This window comes from Phacochoerus africanus, chromosome 8 (genome assembly GCF_016906955.1).
Source record: "Phacochoerus africanus isolate WHEZ1 chromosome 8, ROS_Pafr_v1, whole genome shotgun sequence".
NCBI lineage: Eukaryota > Metazoa > Chordata > Mammalia > Artiodactyla > Suidae > Phacochoerus > Phacochoerus africanus.
This window is the reverse complement of record NC_062551.1, coordinates 114,955,336-114,979,463: the sequence shown is the minus strand read 5'-3', so window position 1 is coordinate 114,979,463 and position 24,128 is coordinate 114,955,336. Positions and strand designations below refer to the sequence as shown.

General features: G+C 41.9%; 1 protein-coding gene across 1 annotated transcript in view; it reads right to left on the bottom strand.

The window, feature by feature from the left end:
• DSG2 (desmoglein 2) overlaps positions 1–22,294 on the bottom strand; it is a 53,490-nt gene extending 31,196 nt beyond the window's left edge. The window contains exons 1-3 of the mRNA XM_047794043.1: positions 22,193–22,294; positions 2,071–2,106; positions 133–267 (exon numbers count right to left, since the gene is read on the bottom strand). Of these exons, the coding sequence (XP_047649999.1) occupies positions 133–267; positions 2,071–2,106; positions 22,193–22,222 (201 nt within the window). The 5' untranslated portion in view covers positions 22,223–22,294. The remainder of the gene's footprint in view (positions 1–132; positions 268–2,070; positions 2,107–22,192) is intronic.
• Between the last annotated feature and the right edge of the window lie 1,834 nt (positions 22,295–24,128).

Genomic DNA, 24,128 nt, shown 5'->3' with positions numbered 1-24,128 from the left:
AAAGATATGTGGAATACTACAAAACTCATTAAGTACATCATATAATTTCCTCAAGTTTTCAAGCAAACACGCAAATCCTCACACCACATTTTAATAATATGCATGCACTTCCCCCTCCTCTTTAGATGGTACCTTGGCAATCGGATTCTTTCTGGACAGATCCTCTCCCTCCCGAAGGGACACAGGGGCTGTGATCCAAGCACGCTTTTGCCTGACCAAGTGAGTATGTTTAGGAAGCAGCTTATTTTCATTTCTTGAGTGTAAGGCCTATAACAGTAAAGTATTGTCAAAAAATTATTAAGTACCCTAAGACATTAGTATGGCACCCACCTTGAAATTTACTAACAGCTTTAAGAGAGTTGTGCAAATTTTAAGATATAAATTGCATATTTTTCTAACTGGTTTCACTTTCAAAGAGGAAATATGTCCACTCTAGCAAACACTATATACTTCAAGAGATTGTCTCCAAACCAATAAAGCAGTTTTTTTTTTTTTTTTTTTTTATCAGTAAGAAAAGATCTCCCAGAGTGACGAGTTAAAAATGCTAAAGAGTAATTTGGTGACCTTACAAATAGACAAATTACAATTAACATACCAAATACAGATTTTTTCTTTTTCTTTTTGCTTTTTAGGACTGCACCTGTGGTATATGGAAGTTCCCAGGCTAGGGGTCTAATCGGAGCTGCAGCTGCTGGCCTACACCACAGCCACAGCAACGCCAGGTCCGAGACTCGAGACTCGTCTGAAACATATACCGCAGCTTGCAGCATTGCCAGATCCTTAACCCACCGAGGGAGGCCAGGGATCGAACCCACATCCTCATGGATACTAAGCAGATTCCTAACCAGCTGAGGCACTAGGGAACTCCAAGAATTATTTTTTTACTAACCAAAAATGAAATTTTGTTTTTCTGTGGTGGCTTACAATTTAAAAATGAATTACTAACGTTTTAAGGCTCAATGTTAATAAGCTGGATATCAATTTACCTAAAACTAGTGAAGTGTCTGTTAATGAATTTATTAAGAATGAGGTTAAAGGATTAAATTGCTCATCCTTGGTTTTCAAAAACTTTAGGTAGAAAATTATTCTATAAATCTGCAGTTGGGTTTCAGTAGATAAGTATGTCTTTTATCCAAGGAACATTTCAATACAGACGACCTAGTATTTTAAGATCAGAATTGAGTTTTATACTAGGTTTACCATTTTATTCATTTTCTTGCTCTATATAACATGTATTTTATTTCAAAATAGTTATACTGGCTTTTACTAGGTCACTGATATTTTTCCTTTGTTTTTAGTGGAAAAATCCTTCTATAATTACAAAATTTAATTATATATCAAAATATTAAAATAACATTCAATTTTATAATGTAAAATGTAAAACTTCCTCTTACCGTTTCACTCATACTTCAGAGCATTCACTATTAGCAGCTTGATAAATATCTTTATGATCTTTTCTTACAACCATATAGCCGCACATGTTAAAACGTCTCTTTTTTATAAAAATGGAACTATACATCTTATTCTGTCCCCTAATTTTTCATTAGTACCTCATCATCATCGACATTTTTCCATGTACCATGAATTCTCTTATTAATGGACATTTAGATTGTAAAAAAATGCTGCACTAAACATCTCTGGGTAGGAGCTCCCGTGCACCTGTTTGAGTGGGAACAGCTGAGTCTGAGGGAGTGTGTGTTTTAGTCTGAGGGAGTGTGCGTCTTTATTTTTATTTTTTGTGTTTTTATGGCTACACCCGCAGAACATAGAAGTTCCCAGACTAGGAGTTGAAGTGGAGCTGCAGCTGCCTACCTACACCACAGCCACAGCAATGCAAGATCTGAGCCGTGTCTACGACCTACACCTCAGCTCATGGCAATGTCAGATCCCTGACCCACTGAGGGAGGCCAGGGATCGAACCTGCATCCTCGTGGATCCTAGTAGGGTTCGTTACTGCTGAGCCATGACGGGAACTCCCGGGGTGTGCTGTTTAATCTGCTAAGGCCCAAGTGTCTTCCACGAAATGAAGTCTCTGAGTTCAACAAACAAATAATCGCCTTGGTTCCTTACCTCTAAATGGAGTCCATTTCCAAAGTTAAAGCAGATCTGGAAAAGAAAGTTATTTCTGGTTTAATACAATTTATCACTCCATTCAGCCTAAATACCTTGTTAATGAGTAACTTACCACCTAGAATATTACAGACATTAAAAAAAGGTGGGGTGGGTGGTGGTTAACGACTACTATTGTCCTTTGTCAAAAGGAAACAAATTTTAATTTTCTCTTTTGCTTCCCCATCGTGACCAGGGCCAGAGAGAGGAATCCACATAGTTTTTTTTTTTTTTTTTGGATGCATATTGCATCTTCCAGGAAACTCAGAACACAACTAATATTTTATAAACAAAACAAATACTCTCCTTTTGAAATCTTAGTCTCTCCCTGATCCTTCTCTCTTTATTCTGCAGTTTTCACCTCATGTTATCCTCAAGGACTTCAGTGTGAGGTGCTGCCCCCATCTATTAACGCCCATCAGCCCTTAGGGTCACATATTCAACCTTCATTCTTCAACTTCCTCAGTCCCTCCCACCGACTCTTTTCTTCCGTTCTTATCAAGCACTTTGGACTTGCACTACACAGAACTAGATATCGTTATATTGACTCTAAATCTATACAACAAACTCCCATCCTGCCTTTGGACTTTTGTTGCACTTTTTTTTAACGCCACACCCAGGGCACATGGAAGTTCCCTGGCCAGGGATTGAATCTGAACAGCAGCTGTGACCCAGGCCACAGCTGTGACAATGCCAGATCCTTTTAACCCACTGCAAGGGGCCAGGGATTGAACCTGTGCCTCAGCAGCAACTGGAGCAGCAGCAGTAGGCTTCTGAACCCACTGCGCCACAGTGGGAACTCCTACTGCACACTAATCTCCTCTTCATTTTCCTCTTCTCTTGGCTTAATCTAAACCAGCTCTTCTAATATGGTAGCCACATGTGGCTATTTACACTTAAATTATCTGAAATTAATAATTCATTTGCTCGATTGCCCACAGGAGGCAGGTGACTTAAGAATGTTTCCGTCATTGCAGACGACTCTGGACAATGCTAGCAGGTTACTGCCAGCCATTGCAAAGATATTGTAATGATTCAGGGATCCTTACTCGCTTAACCTAATATTCCTGCTGCATTCCCCCCCAACCCCCCCACTCTATAGGCCTAACTATTGTTCTCTTTTATTCTGACCCTGTGATGACATTGCTAGAAAGGGACAGAGCCTGAAAGGACCTGTCACACATCCATGCTCCCTCTGTAGGGGTGGAGTTTGTTTCCAGGGTGACTGTATGTTTATCTTTGCCCAGGCAAGTCCTGTTGTGCAGGCTCCCATCTGGTGGCAGACTTTTCATTCTCAAACGTGTACTCATTCAGATCATAAATTATGTAATTGCCTTAGCTTTGCTTCTTGTCGTGCATCTCTATCATACCATCCCAAGCTTCCAGGCAATACCCCAATCACAGAACACACTTCTGAACCCCCTCACTCCTAGGAGATGATCCCATGTTTTATTTTACTGAGATTCTGTCTTCGACCACCCTCTCCTTCCCTTCTTTCTCCAAGCAAGAGGTGTCCTGATGCCTTTCCAGGGTTAACCTTCATCTGTGTGCTTTATTTTCAATGTGTCCATTTATTCTCCCACATTTACCACCTCAAGAACCCTGTTCTTCCCACCGATCATTTTTTTTAAACCTTCATTTCCTAAAGGCAAATCAAACATGGTCATTCCCCTCCCATTGGCCAACCAGACATATTTATTTATCTATCTACCTATCTATCTATTTATTTTGTCTTTTTGCCTTTTCTTGAGCCGCTCCCACAGCACATGGAGGTTCTCAGGCTAGGGGTCCAATCGGAGCTGTAGCCACCGGCCTACGCCAGAGCCACAGCAACTCAGGATCTGAGCCGCATCTGCAACCTATACCACAGCTCACGGCAACGCCAGATCTTTAACCCACTGAGCAAGGCCAGGGATCAAACCTGCAACCTCATGGTTCCTAGTCGGATTCGTTAACCACTGTGCCACGACAGGAACTCCGACCGACCAGACATATTTAGATTTTTCCCATCTTCAAAGCAAACCAACCAAGCTTTCCTTTATTCCTGCTAATATTTTCCTACTGTTCCATATCTTTCCACTACAATTCCAACCTGAAATAATTATATTTATTGCCTTTACTTCCCCATTGGCTATTTGTGCATTAACTCCTTGCAAACTGTCTTAAATGTGGACTTTTCTCAGCCTCGTTTGTATGTTTTCATGTGCATCTCAGGTCACATGGATCCGTGAAGCATTAGCTGGTCAATCACGGAAAGCAGGGCTTTCATTAAAATTCCTAAGTCTCTTTCTCTTACATCCCTTAGAAGACTTCTTGCAGGGTCTGCTTTACACCTTCCTTTCTTTCCTCTACTTTGCAGTATGTGTTCTTGCCTCCATTCTTGCAGAGAAAAACCTGAGGATAGTGGATATTCAGCCTCTAGTATCAGTTTCTCTGGGGCAGATAAACAACCATGGCTGATTTACTTTTATGGTCAGATATATTAGTTCCTCCTCATCCTCTCTTGTTACTAGTTTACCTAGCTAGCACTAGCCAGAGATCTCTCTAACCAAAGCCGTGCTCCCCAAATTTATGTACTTTTAAAGGTGACAGGGTATGAAAAACAAGTGGAAGCAATGCTGAATGGATTACTCTTCTGCGTTTGGATATTTTTTTAAAAAAGATTATTTTTTTTCTATTATAGTTGATTTACAATGTTCTGTCAATATCTGCACTGTACAGCAAAATGACCCAGTCATACATATATATATAATATATATATGTACGCATTCCTTTTCTCACATTATCCTCCATCATATTCCATCACAAGTGACTAGATATAGTTCCCTGTGCTATACAGCAGGTGTTTGGGGATTTTTGAAAGGAAAGACTAGGGACTAGACCCAGGATTTCTCAGTGTCACATCATCAGGCGACATTCTTAAAATGTGATATATATTTCTTGTCCAGGCTCCTAACGACTGATTTCTTTTCTCTGTACAGGCCGTACTGAGGAGTTGGCTGGATAAAATATTTACCACTTTTATTCTTCCTTAGAGTCCTACTGGGCCTAGCAAAAGATGTGATAATTATGTGTTATTTTAAGTAAATGTTATCATTCTGACCAAATATCAAGTGTTTTCCCAAGATATAAGTTAAGGGGCCAATTTACAGTCTTCCCATCAAATTTAAACTCTTCATAAGAGTATCCTCATTTTTTAACCTTTTTTTTTTTTTTTTTTAGGACCACCCTGGGCTGGGGTTGAATTGGAGCTGCATCTGTAACCTACGCCACAGCCACATTAACGCTGGGTCCTTAACCCACTGAGCAAGGCCAGGGATTGAACCTGAGTCCTCATGGAGACAACGCTGGGTCTTTAACCCACTGAGCCACAGTGGGAACTCCAGCGCACAGTTCTTTTTAAATAAGCTTTTTATACAGGGATATTTTTAGACTTACACAAATATTGTAAAGAGAGTACTGAGAGTGCCTTTGCCCATTTCCCACTGAAATTAACACTTAAGTAACTCTAGTACATTTGTCATAACTATGAGATCAAAACTGATATATTTACATACAGCACAGTTAACTAAGTAAATTCCAAACTTTCTTCACATTTTACTATTTTCCCCACTATGTCCCTTCTCTGTTCCAGGATCCAACCTAAGATCACACACTGCACGAAGCTGTCATGTTTCCTTAATTCCCCTGGTCTGTACCATTTCTCAGGCTTTCCTTGTGTATGACCTTGACTTGACAGTTTTGAGGAGTACTGGCCAATTACCCTGCAGCACATCCTCTACTTTGGATACATCTGTTTTTCTTCTGTTTAGAACAGGGCAGTGTGGTCTTGTAAAGACCACCACAGTGCAGTGGTGAAGTGCCTTTTTCATCACATTCTATCAGGGGCACAGGATACCCACACAATATTTAAGTTCGCTTTGGTAGGTTTCTCCACTGTAAAGTTGCTACTTTCCCCTTACCTGCTGTATTCTTTGAAAGTGGGTCATTAAGTCTTGCTGACCCTTGGAGTGGGATGTTGGGAAGGGAAGAGATTAAGCTCTACTTCCTAGGGGAGGGCATCTATATATCTTATTTGGAATCTTTAAGAAGACTTGTCACTTCTCTATTTATTAATTCAATCATTTCTATCAGCTTGGACTCATGCATATCTATTTTATTCAGTGAGTTATAACCAGTACTGTTTTATTTGTTGTTCCAGCTTTGGCCATTGGGAGAGCTTTCCAGTTAGGTTTGGCATCCCTATGTCATGTCCCATGTTTAGTCTTCCTTACTGTCTAGCATTATAAGATGCTCCAGACTCATCTTGTATTTTCCTTGTCCCAGCTTTAAAATGAGCCATCTCACCTGGGAGCCCTGGTTTCTGATATTGGAGAATGGCATTTAGAAGTCAAGATCTGGGTGTGGAGGTACAGCGCATACATTAAAAAACTGTTTCCAGTCTCCTCTGCTACTCTTCAGGGTAGGTGGTAAAGATAAAGCTTTTCTTAACTTTGCTGTTACCAGAGACTCTTTTAATTATTTTTTTATTTTTATTTTATTTTATTTTTTTGTTTGTTTTTTAGGGTTGCACTCGTAGCATATGGAAGTTTCTAGGCTAGGGGTTGAATCGGAGCTATAGCTGCTGGCCTACACCACAGCCACAGCAACGTGGGATCCAAGCCATGTCTGCGATCCATACCACAGTTCGTGGCAATGCCAGATCGCTGACCCACTGAGCGAGGACAGGGATCGAACCCGCATCCACGTTGATACTAGTCGCATTCGTTTCCACTGTGCCACCACGGGAGCTTCCTCTTTTAATTATTTTTGAGTAGCAATATTATCTAATAAAAGGGCATAACTCTGCATACATAGATTCTGCCAGATAAAATGCTTTAATCTTAGTTTCCTAAGATAGTAACGTGAGAAATAATCACTTAGCGGTGGCAGACATTTTCGATCATATAATGTCCATCTTCAATGTTCACAGAACCCCGTTTTGTTTAGATATCAGGTACACACCACCCAGTTCCTGGAGCTGAATGACTTACTTACTACCAAAGCATGATAGTCTCATTCACTTTGACAGTGACTAGTTTAGACATAAATGTATTATTAGCTCAGGCTGCTAAATCAAAATATCAGACTGGGTGGCTTAAACAGCAGAAGTTAATTTCTCAGGGTTCTAGAGGCTGGGAAGTTCAAGTTCAAGGTCCTGGTTGATTCAGTTCCGTAAAGAGGGCTGCCTTCTCCCTGTGTCCCCATGGTGGGGGTTGGGGGGAGAGAGCGAGGGAGAGAGAGAAAGAGAAATGGAGTGGGAGCACAAGTCCTCTGGTATCTCCTCTTACGAGGGCACTCATCCCACCATGGGACTCACCCTCATGACTTCATCTAAACCTATTACCTCTCTAAGGCCCTATCTTCAATTACCATCCCACTGGAAGTTAGGGTTTCCACCTATGAATCTGGGGCGACACAAACATTCAGTCTATAACCACGTGCAAGAGAACTTGGCCTGTAAGCTATCAGGAGAGTCTGGAAAAAGATTCTTCTCCCTCCTAAGAAGAAAAGTATATGCACAGCCTCTCTTTTTACCCATTTCTGGAGACTGCTGAGCAAAGATATTTGACATTTGGTACCTCGATCACCATCTGTGAACACAAGGCTAATAAAATGGCAGGGAAGCCAAACTGAAACCATAGCACCTCTGAGTTAAAGAATTAGTCATAGCTGGAGCCACCCCATCTCTGGACCATGTTTTGAGAGATATTAAATATTCTTTTTATTTAATTTTTTAATTGGCTTTTGGTACTTGTGTCTGAAAGCAACCTAACACATTCATTTTGCAATTATTATACAAATTAAAAGAAATAATAAATAAATGTACTTATTGCAGTGACTGGCACATAGCAGGCACTCCATGAATAGAGTCATTTCTAAGACTTTTCCTCGTCTTAAAATCTCTGAAATTTGGATTTATTCATGCCTCCAATTTCCCAGGCTCCTACAATATGCTAAGTAACAGAATGTTCCTGTCCTCTTGGATTTTTTTTTACATGTTGGGGAGAGAGACAAAAATAGGTTGTGATAAGAGCCGTAAAGAAAACAAAAGCAGGGGCAGGGTGGCAGAGAGAGGTTTAGGACCATGCGGAAGATCTCAGAGGAGGCTACATCCGCATAGAGAGCAGAAGAAGTTAGGGGTGGGAGGCAAGTCAGGCTGAGCCCTGCAAAAGGAAGAGCCAGGCCAGGCGGTGGGAATGACAGTGCCATGTCAAGGTTGGTGCTGGTAAAGGGGATGGCGACAGTGGAGGCGGTGTCAGGGGGCTGGTAATTTGTTTCTTGATTTGGTTCCTGGTAACATGGTATGCTCAGTTTTTGAAAGTTCAGTAATTCATTAACTTCATCAAAAAGTTAGCAAAATTGATGTGAATCTTCAAGCTGAGGGTTTCTTGAAATCTACCTAATAGTTCTGCTATTTGCATTCAGAGCATCAATTGCAGGAGCCTGCTTTCACAGATACTTAATAAAGCCGCCATAGACTGAAATATTTTCTCCACATTCATTCATGGTACAAAAAAACCAAGAGAATTGTACCAGCATTTTGTCAGCTGTGGAACTATTTGATTATGTGACTAAGGAAATAGTTGAGACCCTAAGTACTCTTCCTAAAGTAAATATTTTGGATGTTTCCTTGGGACTGTATCTCACGGCACATATTCTTTCTTCTTTTTTTTTCAGGTCCACACCCCTGGCATATGGAAGTTCCCAGGCTAGGGGTCAAATCGGAGCTGCAGCTGATGGCCTACACCACAGCCACAGCAACGTGAGATCCGAGCTGCATCTGCCACCTATACCACAGCTCACGGCAACGCTGGATCCTCAACCCAATGATTGAGGCCAGGGATTGAACCTGCATCCTCATGGATACTAATCAGATTCATTTCCGCTGTGCCACAATGGGAACTCCCACAGCACATAATCTTAATTTAGAACAGTAGTTCTCAATTGGGGGAGATTTTGTGCACACACGCCCCACCCCTTGCGTGACCCATACCACCCTGCCATCAGTCACCTGGAATATCTGATAAAGTCTGGAGACCTTTTTGCTTATCAAACCAGAGTTGGGAGCGTGAGGAGGTGAGAGCTACTGGCATCTATTGGGTAGAGACCAGAGAAGCTGCTAAATATCCTACAATGCACAGGACAGCCCCTCCCCCAATGAAGTATCAGCTGGCTCTAGAGCAAAGTACTAAGGTTGAGAAACCCTAACTTGGACCATGTTTCTCGCTTTGGAAGTTACTGTAATAACTAGGGTCAAGAAAGTCAAACAAGTTCTGGAGGACCATGGATTTATGTAAATTTCCAAACTGGTAGCATATTGCAGACAATTTAAAGGTATGGACTGACACCTGTCTTCTGTCCTCCATTCCCACTCCCTACCACTTTCCTTTGAACATTCCCAGTTCAGGTAAGTTTGAGTGACATTCTGTGCGGATGCTGTAAAAGGGTTTCAAGCACTGGAAGGATTCTGGATAAGAGGACCGTTATGGTTTCTTCCAACCATGGAATCCGTAATTCTTTTTTCTCACAAGGAACTTTGTGATAGAGGAATGTCTTGTGCGACATGCCTTTAAGATCGAAGAAGAAAAGGAAGCTTTTAGTCTCAGTATCCAAAAAGTAGTGTTTTTAGATGCACCAGAAAAATCCTTTAAAAGCTTTCCCAATTTACAGATGATTAAAAAATTAAAAAAAAAAATGCTACCATTAGATCCTATGTATCTTGTAAAAACTAGCCTTCTCAGTAACTGGCAAGAAAATTTTTTTTTTCTTGGCAGAGGCATGAGGGAAGGTCAAATATCACTGAAAAAATACAATCGATTCTTTGTTTCTAAGGTCGGCACCTTTAGAAAAGACTTCCTGTTCTGGAGTCACCTTGATGAGCTTAACAGAATCCTGGAGAACTTCTGAGTCACTGGAAGAAGGCAGCTCCTTCTGGTTGATAGGCCGCTGGTCATAATATGCTTTTTTTCTTTTTTCTTTCTTTTCTTTTTTTTTTTTTTGCTTTTTAGGGCCGCACGTGCAGCATATGGAAGTTTCCAGGATCAAATCAGAGCTGCAGCTGCCAGCCTACACCACAGCCACAACAACACAAGATCCGAGTTGTGTCTTCGACCAACACCACAGCTCATAGCAATGCCGGATCCTTGACCCACTGAGCAAGGCCAGGAATTGAACCCACGTCCTCATGGATACTAGGTGGTTCATTTCCATTGTGCCACAACAGGAACTTCCTTAAGATTATTTTGAAACTTCCTTTTGTTACTCTATGAGTCCATGGTCCCTTAAACTTTAATATCTCAGACTAATTAATAACTTACTGCAAATGAGATGTAGAGGGTTACAGAGTAGTTTATTGTATTTTATTTTTTTGCTTTTTAGGGCCACACCTGGGGCATATGGAGGTTCCCAGGCTAGGGGTCTAATCGGAGCTAGAGCCACAGCAACGCAGGATCCAAGGTGCATCTGCGACCTACACCACAGCTCCCGGCAACGCCAGATTGCCCACTCACTGAGCGAGGACAGGGATCAAACCTGCAACCTCAGGGTTCCTAGTCGGAGTCGTTTCTGCTGCACCATTACGGGAACTCCCCAGAGTAGTTTAAAATATTGTTTTAACTTTGAGGAATTATAACGGCTTATTATTTCCAGTCAGCCAGAAAAAATTTTATAGAGGTCTATAAGGTGGTGAATGGATGATCTTCAGGACCCAAAAAGAGGTGACCTTGCATGTGCTTGCTGCTGTTCTTCAAGCTCATGCCCATCCCTGGACAGTCACAGAAACACCTGTAAATTCCTCTTCTAACCCACCTTTCCAACCAGTCAGAATGTTTTAAAATTCTCTTTCTTCCTTTCAGTGTACCGAAGGCAGAATCAGAAACTGCCCTTAGGGTCCCTGGCTTATATCCAACCCATTCTTTTCCTTTCCACGGCCATGCTCACAGCATGCAGAAGTTCCTAGGTAAGGGATCGAACCTGCAACACAGCAGTGACTACACCAGGTCTTTAATCTGCTAGGACACCAGGTAACTCCCCAACCCATACTTTTTTTTTTTTTTTTGGCTTCTTTTTTAGGGCTGCACCCATGGCACATAGAAGTTAGCAGGCTAGGGGTCAAATCAGAGATGTAGCTGCCAGACTACGCCACAGCCACAGCAATGCAGGATCTGAGCTGCGCCTGCTACCCACACCACAGCTCAAGGCAATGCTGGATCCTCAACTCACTGAGTGCGGTTAGGGATCAAACCCAAGTCCCCGTGGATACTAGTTGGATTCGTTACTGCTGAGCCACAACAAGAACTCTACAAACTTAAAGCGTTTTCAGCTTTGGCTAAAATAATTTAAAGGAAATAAAATGAGATAAAGGCCACAGATACTACTTATTTATTTCCTCTCATTGCATATCCTGAATTTTCTAACTGTATAGACAGAATTGGTCCTTAACAGCCTCTGTATCCACAAGAAGGTCTGATACACCTGAGACAGGTGAGACTTGTTAGAATTTCATCTATCTATCATACTAATGTCCTCTTTTTTTTTGAAGGAGGAGGTGGTCTATAAAGTTTCTTATTTTATGGCTCAACATCATACCTTATTTAGAAATTCCCAACTTAAAAATCCAACTTATAAATGACCCATACATAAGTATAATTCCTAGGGCAGCCTCACTAACTTAAACGTAATTATAATTTTCACGGCTGCTGCTTTTAAAAAACTCCATAGCCAAGAAAAACAATATTGTGAAGGTCAATTTTTCAACTCTGAATTTGAATTTTAGATAGTAAAATTATATATACTTTGTCTGACAGCAATAAATTCTATGGTGGATCATAATCTTTTGCCTGCTCTTCAGATGTCTGAGCTAATCTTAATGTAACAAACATGATCTGGGGTGAGTCATATTGAAGTTGGCTTCAAAGGGAAAGATATTTTCCTTGGAGACATTTATTGATGCCAAGAAATATAAAATACAGATTTAGCAAAGCTGTGCTACACCTGAGTTGTCAGATCATGTTGTGGATTGTGATTTCAAGTTAAGCTCTGTGTCATCATGAACGGCTCCTTTTTTTTTTCTTTTTAGGTCTGCACTTGCAGCAGATGGAAGTTCGCAGGCTAGGCTACAGCTGCCGGCCTGTGCCACAGCCACAGCAACTGGGGATCCGAGCTGCATCTGCGACCCACACCCCAGCTCAGAGCAATGCTGAGTGAGGCCAGGGATGGAACCCCCATGTTCTCATGAATACTAGTCAGACTGGTTTCTACTGCATCACAATGGAAACTCTGACAGCTCCTATATTCAACTTGGCATAGACAAATAAACAGAAGACCCCCCAAAAGTCAACATTATTTAGTGTCAATTTGCTTGGCTTCTAAAATATTTTTAAAAAAATCAGAATTGTTAATAAATAGGTAAAAGTAGAATTTTAAAAATATTGAATCTTCTTTTCCATTTACAATTATTTTCTAATAGGGATTTAATGGTGGTTCTCAAACTTGGGTGGCATGTGAATCACTCTGTTAAAACACAAGACTTCTTGGCCTCACCCCAGAGTTTCTGACTCAGTAGATCTGGGATGGGGTATAAAACCTGTATTTCTAACAAGTTTCCGGGTAATGCTGATTGCTGTTAGTCCAAAGATCATGCTTTTGAAAATAATTGTGTAAAATCACTGAGTAGCAAGGGGAAGGGAAGGAAAGCCTGGATAATTCAGGCTGGACAACAAGTCCTTAATTACAGCGATGTGTGAACAGATACATTCCAAATAAGGAAATTCAGCAAGTGAGTTCTTCCCATTATAAGAAGATTTTCTACTTTACAAGTAGTAATCAACTACAATAAGATAGCCTTAAACAGTGTTTTCTCCTGGCTCATACCTCTTCTTCTAGCTTCAGTTTTACTGATCCTGAGCATATATCATTTTTGCACTCTTTTACCATTTTACTGGTGTTTTCTATAATTGCTACAAATGCTTCGGGAATCAGGCAAAGTATAAGTAAATCTGAATAATGCATCTTTTCATATACATCTGTATAATACGTAATTTCTTAGACAAAAATGACAGTCTGTTTCTACCTTTTTGCTACAAGATATTCCTGAAAATTACACTTAAAAATAGAAGAAACCCAATTTCCACCCCGCAAGTATAAGAAAACCAAGAACTTCAGGTTGTTCTTTTCCACCACTAGATGGCACTGGTCTGTCAGTAAGTCAAACTTCAGGAACTACCAGAAACTGACCAATTTGATGCCAAGGTCCAAAGTGGAAAGTAGAAATCTTCAAATGGCTTCAAATAAGTGGACTGGCACAACTGTACAGTGAAAATCAATGATTTTAGAAAATTGTAAGAATACTTTTGTAGAACTGTGAAATCAGGTATATCTCAATTTACATTTCTTCTCTTTTTTCCCTTTTTTGAATGATTCTATCTCATAATGACACTAAACCAATCATTTAGTTTCAGAAGTTCAGGCCTTACATATGACTAACTATAGAAAACTGCCTGCAAAAGGAGGTCATGGTGATCCCTTTGGATCGACCAGGAGGCATATGGTGTTGGGGGCCTTGGGTTCTACCCAGCTTCATCCATTAATAACAGTCACTAAATCCAGTTAATCAGCACACAATGGGTGCTCAAAAAATGTCAAATTATTTCCTCCACATCTACCTTTTCCCTACTGTAAGCTCCATGGTCTGCAGCTAAAAGACTGGCTTGTAGCAGAAGCACAGCTAGCAATTGCTGAATATGTTAAAAGTCAAACAAAAAAACAATTACCATCCACCTTACCTGGGTATTAAATGTTTCTTCTAAACAAGTGAAATTCAGATTATTATTCCAACTTTTTCCAAATATAGAGAGACACATGAACTCTTAGGTTTTTAAAGGATTCTTCTGTGTCCAAGGCATTGAGCTAGTTTACAGATAAATGATATGTAGATCCTGTTCTGAAGAAGCTTAGTTCAGCAGGAGAGATAAAGCAGACATGAATTAATATAATTGAGATAGAAAAACTTCTTTGTGTGAATGTCAGCTGCAAAAGCAGTTCTGGGGAGCCCAGAAAGGGCAGAAATTACTTCCTCTTAGAGAAATCGGGAGAGGTTTGGGAGAGGGAGCAGACAGGAGATGGAAGGAAACAATCTGCTCTAGAGACTGTCATCTGCCAGAACACAGAGATGGAGGGCAACGAACAGGAAGTCTGGCGGTTTGACACCTAAACCATGTGATGGTGACAAGTAGAAAGTAAGGACAAAAAGTTGTGCTAAGGATCTCCACTGACCCTATAAGGACTGAGGAGTCATTACCAGCTTCCGACGAGAGATATTGTGCCACCAGAGCTTCAGAGAGATTTTCTTTTTTTTTTGGCAGGAGACAGCTGAAGGTTAAAGTTATAGCTAGAGGAGATGAATGAGGACTGGTAATAGGGTAATGGCACTAGGATGGATGGGTGGAGGTGAGAGTCTTTAGGGAGTCAACATTAGCCATTGGCAATGCCCTGTGTTGGGGGGGGGGGAAGGGTCAGAGGCTATCAAAATTTTAGTTCTGAGTAGTTAGCAGGATGCAATTCTCTAGAGCACAGATGGTAAAAATGCTATGTTAGAATTATGAGGAAATCCTTTGAGTAAGGAGAAGAGAGTAGATGCTGAAAAGCAGGGCATTGCTGCAAAGGGAGGCGTGGGTCACTGCACAGAGTCCCAAGGGTGCACCCTCTCAGGCACTGCTGCTACCGCCCACCCCTTGCCCCCCAAGATCTGGTATGTCTCCTGGTGATGTTTACAAGTACAGCACATACTTCTGTGCCTGGTCAGAAAACCATTGCAGCCTCCTGGAGGCGAAAGGACCCTCAGCAAAGTACTATGGAAGCAAAGGAAGGAGAAATTTGAAAGAATAGATAACTGACAGTGTTAAAAGAAAATAACTGAGCAAGGCCCCCTGCCCAATTTCCCAATTAGCACTTTTGGGGTAAGAAGCATGGATCTTTAACAGGAGGCAGGGGGATAGGCCATTTATTTATTTATTTTTAGTCTGTATTGTAACTTGAAAGAGTTGTGGCATGGAGGTACTTCAGAAAAAGGGGAAATTGGACCTCTCTCTTCTCTCCCATCCAAATCTGCCTTCTCATTCCCCCATCAGCTGGGCAGCACCTGCTTGCCTAGTGAAAGAAATTGCCATGCAGGTATGATTTTGAAAATAAGACCTAGAAAAGTGGCACAGAGTAGGTGCTCAATAATTCTTGCTGAATAAATGAATGTACCAAAGCTTAACCAATCAAAAGGATATCTGCATTTTAAAAAAGACAGAAGTAATATTGTAGTTCCCATTGTGGTGAGGCGGAAATGAATCCAACCAGTATTCATGAGGACATGGGTTCCATTCCTGGCCTTGCTCAGTGGTTGGAGATCTGGTGTTGCTGTGACCTGTGGTGTAGGTCGCAGGAGCGACTTGGATTCTGCGTTGCTATGGCTGTGGTGTAGCCCTGCAGCTGTAGCTCCGACTGGACCCCTAGCCTGGGAACTTCCCTATGCCATGTGTCCAGCCCTAAAACGCACAAAAATAAAAAATAGAAATAAAAATACAGAGGTAAGTTGAATCCCTAATTAGAACTCTATTTGTCAATCACCCTTTCTCAATGGGTTGGGGGAACGGTGCTACCATCATCTCTGATAGGGAAAGTTTTCCTAAGTGGCCAGGTTTTTTTTTTTTTTTTTTTGACGGTTCTGTAGATTGCTGGATGTTTAGCATCTCTGGGTTTGGAATACTAAATATCAGTAGCGTCCTGCACCTGGTGACATCCAAAATGCTCCTTCCATACCCTCTTGTCCCTGCATGTTTTCTTGAGCATCTTTTAAAAAAATTTTTTAATTATAGTTGATTTACAGTGTTGTGTCCATTTCTGTTGTATAGCAAAGTGACCCAGTTATATATATATGAATTCTTTTTCTTTTTGTCTTTTGTCTTTTCAGGGCCACACCCACAGCATATGGAGGTTCCCAGGCTAGGGGTCTAATCGGAGCTACAGGTGCCGGCCTACACCACAGCCACAACCATGCCGGATCCGAGACGCATCTTCGACCTACACCACAGCTCATGGCAAACGTCAGATCCTTAACCCATTGAGCAAGGCCAGAGATCAAACCCGAAACCTCATGGTTCCTAGTCGGATTTGTTTCTGCTGCACCATGATGGGAACTCCCATAAATTCTTATTCTTACATTATCCTCCATCATGTTCCATCACAAGTGATTAGGTATAGTTCCCTGTGATTTCCTTGAGAATCTTTGATCCCAAACCAACTCTCCTGCCAGGCTGTCCCCTCCTTCCACTGTACTGTCTGGGCTCTTCTGCCAGTCTTTGATCACAGCATCCTACGTTCTGGAATGCTTTTTTTTTTTTTTTATTAAGATAATGAGGGAAAATTATACCCAGTCAACTACTATCTCTTCTTTCTCCATCCCTTCCTGAATAACTCAATGAACATTCATCTTTTCATTTCCTTATTGATTTGAACACCTCCCTAAAAAAGCTCTCTTGTCAGTAAGCCCTCTGTGGATTCCCCTGGTACCAAGAAAGCTGCAGACTCATCTTTCTGCATGTTGTTTTGCCTTGCTTTCTGAGTTCCAGCTACACAGACTCTTTCAGTTCTTTTAGGGAATCACATACCCTTGTCTCTGCATATGCTCTTCTCTCTACCTAGAACATTCTTCCCCTTCCTTCCCTTCACATCACATCACTAATTTATAACTGTTCTCAGGGCTTAGCTGGGATGCTCAGTGCTGGAGTGCCTTCTGAAGGCTCCATGGTACCATGGGTTCTTTTATCATTCCTCTTCTTACCACTGCCCATTTGGAATTAAGTCATTTACTTGTTTAAATGACTGTTAGCAAAATGAGAACAGAATAGCTCTGCCTTTTCTAACACACTGTCTAAAACTGAGCAGGGAATTGCAAAATAGTGGTCATATGGTTAGCTCCTACCTAGTTTATTTTCTTGCAGACATTATCCAACTTACTCTTAGAATATGGTACAAATCCTGGTGTTCAGCTTCCTTCATCCTAATCACGAAGCTTGCATACGATAAAAACCCCAATACATTTTTTAAATTATTTGAAATGAACAAAAACTGTGCAATGTCATATGTGGTAAACATCTGAAACTTTAAATTTAACTGAGAAAGCAATCTTTCATCATATGTGGATTATATGTTTGAAAACTATTATCAGCTGTTAAAATCTATAGCACAGTGAAAGACAGAAAAAAAAAGCTGTTATTAAGAAATGCTAGAATTGCTCTTAAGCTCATTTATAATTTCAATGAAGTTTTCTTTTTTACCACAATTTGGCAGTTTAAAAATACCAAGCCCTATTCAATGTGTAATTTCTTTCCCATCCAAATATTTGTATGCTTCATTCATGAATAAACTCTTTTGCAAAATATATAATATCTGATAATCAGATTAACTGCAAAGTTTCTATCAATACATGGACCTCAGCCTTGGTGATTTTTAACTTAGCTCATAAGTTTTCTAGTGATCAGGGAGAATTTAGACTAAAATAATGCTCATCAGATCTTTTTGTGACATACTTTCCCCTAAGTGTATAATCAAAGAAGCTTCTGTGAAGAGCTGCCATTTCCTCATTACCTATTAATGTTCAGAAACAAAAACAAATGTTAAAGCATACATTTGTAAAATTCCTGGATATGATAATTGATTATCCTTGTAAGCGTCAATATATACCATCTAACTTATACGTGAATTTATTCAAAATCTGTTATCCAGTTGCATATTAGAACATTAAGTGTAACACCGATGTCACTGAAAATTTATAGATGAACCTACTTGTAATGGGCTGAATTGTGTCTCTCAAGAGAAGACATACTGAAGTCTCAACCCCAGTATCTCTGAATATGACCTTATTTAGAAACAGGGTCTTTGCAGATTTAGCCAAGCTGAGGTCATAAGTGTGAGCCTTGATCCAAGAGGATCAGTGTCTTTATAAAAAAGGAAATATGGACATAGACTAAGACATGCATGAAGAGACCCAGGAAGACTGTGTCCATGTGAAGACAGAGGATTGGAGTATCCAATCCTCCAAGGGGAGGAATGCCAGAGATTGCTGGCAAACCACCCATCAATGGGAAGAGGCAAGGAAGGAAACCACAGGTTTCAGCCCACACCCTGACTTTGGATTTCTGGTCTCTAAAACTAAGACAATAAATTTCTGTTTTAAGCCACCCGGTTTTTGGAACTTTGTTACAGCAGCCCTAGCAAACTAAAACATTAGGAGATTAAACTGTTCACAATATAATTTGTTACCACTGAATCATTAGAATGTAGTTTGATTTTGAAGGACAAGCTTAATTTAGTCAAAGGCAAAACTGAGGCAACCATCAGAAATCTCTCCAAGTGCTGTCTTTAGCAGTCTGTGGAAACCTGTGGACCTCTTCTCAGAATAATGTTTTTAAATTTATAAAATAAAAAACACTGGATTATGAATGAACCCACTTATATTGAAACAGTTACCAGAATTTGTTTTTTTTTTTTAAAAAACACCCATTTGAGATGCAGTCATGTCATGTACTTCATTGTCGACACATTAAATAAGATATAGTAGAAAGTCTGTTAGTGATGAGAAAAATGGTATTTTGAGATACTTATGATGTGAAAATATTTGTGAATTCTATTGTTTAGAGTCACAAATACTGCTATGCTATGGCAGTGTCTTTCCTATACACATAATTTAAAGAAATGCCAAACTTCAGTTAGACATTGGTGAGAATAGGTATATTAATTTATTCCCAGCCATGTCTATGGATCTTCTGAATCCTATCTATGGATCAGTGGATTCCAGATAAAGAGATCTTGGAGAGGAAAGATTCTCTGGCTTTATTTAAAAAATTGCCTCTGTTTCCCCTCTTCACAGAGCTGGGATAGACGACTGTGTGATAGTTACATGGGTGCCACTCAACATCTCCCTTCCGCTTTGTCTCCCTGAACCTCAGAGGGAAGCTAAAGACCAAATATCACAGACTCCCAGCAGCTAAGGTTCTGAATGTGCTTTAGGTTCAACACCCAGCATTTACGTGAGACTTGAAAGAAGGAAGTGAAGGTCTGCTGTTCTTGCTGGTGAGCACAGAAGTGGATGGAGCTGGGGTTTTGCAGCAATCTGACTCTGGCTACAGTGCCCATCACTAGGCTCATGCATGCCAAGAGGCAGGGTCCTGGCACATTCCGTTGGTATGTATCCAAGCAAACCTGGCATGGTTCTCGAGCTGGCAGTGGAAGTAGCATCCTGATCAAGGCTGTTTCCACACTGTGGGGTGGAAGTGTTGGTTCCTGATCACAGGAGCTCCTCAAGTGCTTGGGGTTCTACTGAATGGCTTTGAAGTCACTATTGACAGCGCAAAATGGGCTCTGTTTCCACAGGATGCCGTCAACACAATGCCCTGAAGCACTTCTCTTCTTGCTCTAAGTAGCCAGAGTGAATTCTGTGATCTGCAACTGAACTCTGACTCATTCACACTGTAATTTATATTCCCTTCTATAAAAGACCTGGGTCCTGGAGAGCTACTTCTGTCAGAATAGCTGCTTTCCATTCTTTACTAAAAGCTATACTTCCAACTTCAAACACATCAGGGAAAAATGCTGAACTGCTCTTTTTTTTGTTTTTTTTTGGTCTTTTTGCCTTTTCTGGGGCTGCTCCCGCAGCATATGGAGGTTCCCAGGCTAGGGGTCTAATTGGAGCTGTAGCTGCCAGCCTACTACGCCACAGCCACAGCAACAGGGGATCCGAGCCACGCCTGTGACCTACACCACAACCCACTGAGCAAGGCCAGGGATCGAACCAGCAACTTCATGGTTCCTAGTTGGATTCGTTAACCATTGAGCCACAACGGGAACTCCCTGAACTGTTCTTTGACCAAAAATAAACATACTCAAATTTATATCTTGTAAAATATTACAGAAAATACGAAAATAAACGTACTCAAATTTATATCAGATAAAAATACAAGAATTTTGCTCATTATCACTTATAATCATTATAAAATTATAATCACTTCTTTTCTTTTTTTGTGTGTGTGTCTTTTTGCTATTTCTTGAGCCGCTCCCGTGGCATATGGAGTTTTCCAGGCTAGGGGTTGAATCAAAGCTGTAGCCGCCGGCCTAGCCAGAGCCACGTCTGCAACCTACACACCACGGCTCACAGCAACGTCGGATCCTTAACCCGCTGAGCAAGGCAAGGGACCGAACCCGCAACCTCTTGGTTCCTAGTCGGATTCGTTAACCACTGCGCCATGACGGGAACTCCAAATCTTTTTTTTTTTTAATAATCACTTCTTAAAAGGGCAATTATTGGAGTTCTCTGGTGGCTCATCAGGTGTTGCCACTGCTGTGGCTCTGGTTACTGCTGGGGTGTGAGTTCAATCCTCGGCCTAGGAACTTCCGCATGCCGAGGGAGTGGCAAAAAAAAAAAAAAGCAATTATTGCCCAATAAAGTACTGAATTACTAAAGTAAAAAATATGCCTAAATTATGTGCCTATTTCTCTGTAAATGAAATTGGCCTGCTTGTTATACCATTTGAAGATAAAGACAATTTCTTTTCCTACTTGCAAGGATTTAATAATTAACCCTCAAACTGAGCCAGTTGCTACGTTAGTTTGGTTATCTCCTTAGCCAGGAAGTACCATGGTGAGGGATCTAGTTGCTCTGTTATTCTGGAGGCCAAAAAGGAAACCCCAAATTTTCTTTGAAAAGTTTTAATAACAAAAGAAACTTGAATTGAAAATTACTCAATGACTTGAGCAAAATGAAAAGATAAAAAGAGCATGAAAATAACCGGCGCCCAACGGTCCTAAATAGCATGCAAGTGAGAGTTCACCGAAATTCCTAGACTGCATTAGTCATGTTTCTTCTTTCTATGTGATAAACACAAAAGTTCCGGGAAAAATTTTTTCCCTCCTCTGTTGCAATTCTGGGATAGAGAAAAGGCAATCTCTGGAAGTTAGAATTTTTAATACAAAGTGTACTTGTATACTTTTCACCATTATATAAGAAAACAATACGATCTTGTACCTAATCTCTATGAACATACATCTGCTAAGTCCCTAGAAGGTGAAAGCACACCTATATTAGTAGGATAACTGTCACTGTATCAAAACCCATTTGGCAAACACCTACAGGCCAGGTACATTTCTCAATTACGTGCAGTTACTTTAACAAACGGAAAACAAATATTTAAAACCCAATAAAAGTCTAAAAACCAAACATAAGAAAGGTAGCACTAGAGACTGAACACTGTTTTCCAATTTAATAACTTCTGCAAACCCCATCTGACAGTGGCTCTGCATTTCGATTTTCTGTTAAGTTTTTAAAATAAAAAAAAAATCATAGAACTTTTACATTTGTTCATTACCTTTAACACTAGGAGATTGTTTTAAAACACCAACTTTGTGAACTTTAAGTTCAAATTATATGTGGGTGAGTTTAAGAGTAACGTGGCTTTAAGGGAAAAATCTCTAAACTGTGTAAAACACATTTAAAGAACGACTGGGGCCCTTTTCCTCAGTCTAGGAATACAGGTATTTCCCCGGCCCCCTCTCCCCCCAACACCCACCCCTACCCCGCCCTGGTCACTGACGCGCACGGGTGGCTGGAGTCGGGGGACCCTGCAGACACAAGCAAGGAAGGAGGCGCGGCCGCTGCCTCCATGTTGCCGTCGGGGACTCCAGACAAAGCCCCGATCTCCGGGACCGGTGTCCCCACTCCAAGGCTCACTACACCCACAGATCGCAGACACCACAAGACACTAGGGCTGGTGCGTGGATGCAAGAAAGAAGGAACTTCGCCAGGTTCCCACCATCCCGTTCGGCCCCAGCGAAGCTCCAGGGTCCGCGCTCACCACCGCCTGCCCGGCCCTTTCCCACCTCCGGGCACAAAGAGAAAGCATTGGGCAGGCTCCCTGGCGGAAGGGGGCAAGTTTGGGCGCGAGCCGGGCGCCGGCGAAGTCCTGGCTCGTTCCGGGCGCCGCGCCCCGACTCCCGCACTTACCAGGAGAAGCAGCAGCGCGCCCCGCGCCATCGCCTCCGCCTCCGCCTCCGCCTAGGGCCGCTCGCACTGCTGGCTGCCTGCGTCCCCGTGAGCGCGCACCCGCTCCTCCCCGGCGCCCCCGCCCCGAGGGTCCCCTCCCCCGCGGCGGCCGCGCGCCCAGCCCAGAGGCGCGGTTCCAGGTGTGGCCGCCGCGAGAAAATGGAGCCCGGAGCGCGGCCGAGCTGCCTGTGCCGAGGGTGGGGACCGCGCGTAGGAGGGAGGCTCACGGTGGACTCCCACCCCCTGCCGCACACGCACCTGGAGCCGTAACGTCCCGGGGTTGGGGACTTTGAGTGGCAGGCCGCGCCCCGCCGCCCTTCCCTCCTCGACCCCTCTTCGGTGGAGCCAGGCCTTGCTCTCGGCAGCCGAGACCTGCAGCGGCGCGATGAGCCAGGAGGCCGCCCGAAGGTCCAGCGCTTGGTGGTTGTGCGCGAGGCCCGGGTGGCGCGGAGACGACAGCGGACCGGCCTCGGGGCGGCCGCGGTGCCTAGTGCAAAAGTTCTGGAGCACGATTTCAGGTGGTTGTCTCCACGAAGGTTTCTCACCTCTTTCCTACGGCCCCGTCCTTTGCATTTAACAGGTTTGCCCTTTGTCTGGCTCAGGGAGAAAGTAGTTAGAAGAGGCACACATGATCCAAAGGGACAGTTCTTTGACCCCCTTTTGACTAGCCTCTACTAGGAGAAAACTCTAAAGGTGTAAAGGGGAAAATATACAAATAGATATGATTTACGAAATCTCTGACACAAAGCGTCACTCGAGATCACAATCCTTTCTCTGATACTTAGTTGTGTAACCTGGATAACTTCTCTGTTTCTTCTCTGTGCCTGTTTCCACATCTGTCAAATGGGATTAATAGCCCCCAACAAATAGGGCCGTTGTGCCAATTAAATCAGAAAATCTGTGTGAAACGTTCTGTGGCGTCTAGCACATATGGGTTCAGCAAATGATTGTGTTATAATTATTATTGCTAGAGTAAATACTAAATTGAATTCTTGAAAAACAGAAACACTAGTATCAGCACCAGATTAGAATACTTGTAAGAAAGGCTAATTATTGATATTTTAAGTATATTGGAAGTATGCAAAAGTATAGAGGATTGATTTGCTACTAGAAAGACAAGTCTGGCATCAAGGTTGATCAAAATATAAGTTTCCTTTGTGGTTAAAAGTGCTCTGCCCCTCCCCCCCCCCGCCCCCGCCCCCGCCCCCGCTCCCGCCCAAAGTATCTCTATCCTTCTTTCCACAGTTTTCATCGTTCCACTTCTCCATATCCAGTACAATGGCCGTCTCCTTCTTAGTCCCTTTCTTCCCCAGCTGCCAAGGACCACTGCCTCTTTGAGTTGAGAATCCCCTTTTCCTCTATTTGTTTAGGGATTAACTGATAAATTAATAGTGTTATTTAAGTGTCTGTGGCTAAATTGAGCACTAAGTATCTAGAAGGAGTGTCTGCTTAGTTTCCCACTCTGTTTCCAGTGCCTGGAACAGTGCTGAGTACCATGTTAGACTCTTAATAAACATTGGTTGCCTAGTTGAATCAGGAGGAAAGAATGTCTTCTAGTTTCCAGTCCTTTCTCATGAGCTAGAAGTGGGTGAATCACACCTTGGTGATAATTCTCATTCGCGATCACTGCTGAGAAAACTTCTAATTAAACAAGGCAGGCTTTACCAAAACACTCACAAATCATCCCTGGAAACATATGTAAGTCCTCTAACAGTAGTGCTCTTGTAACTGAGTCCTATATGCAAGTATTTAGGCCTTATTATCCAGAGGATGATCTCTGTTTAGTAATGAAGATAATTGGTAGTTTTCAGAATGAGAAATAGCCAAGGCAAATTTTATTTGTTGGATAATTTACTCACCCCTGGAGGCTGTCAAAGGCAGTTGCAGGGTAGTCTTC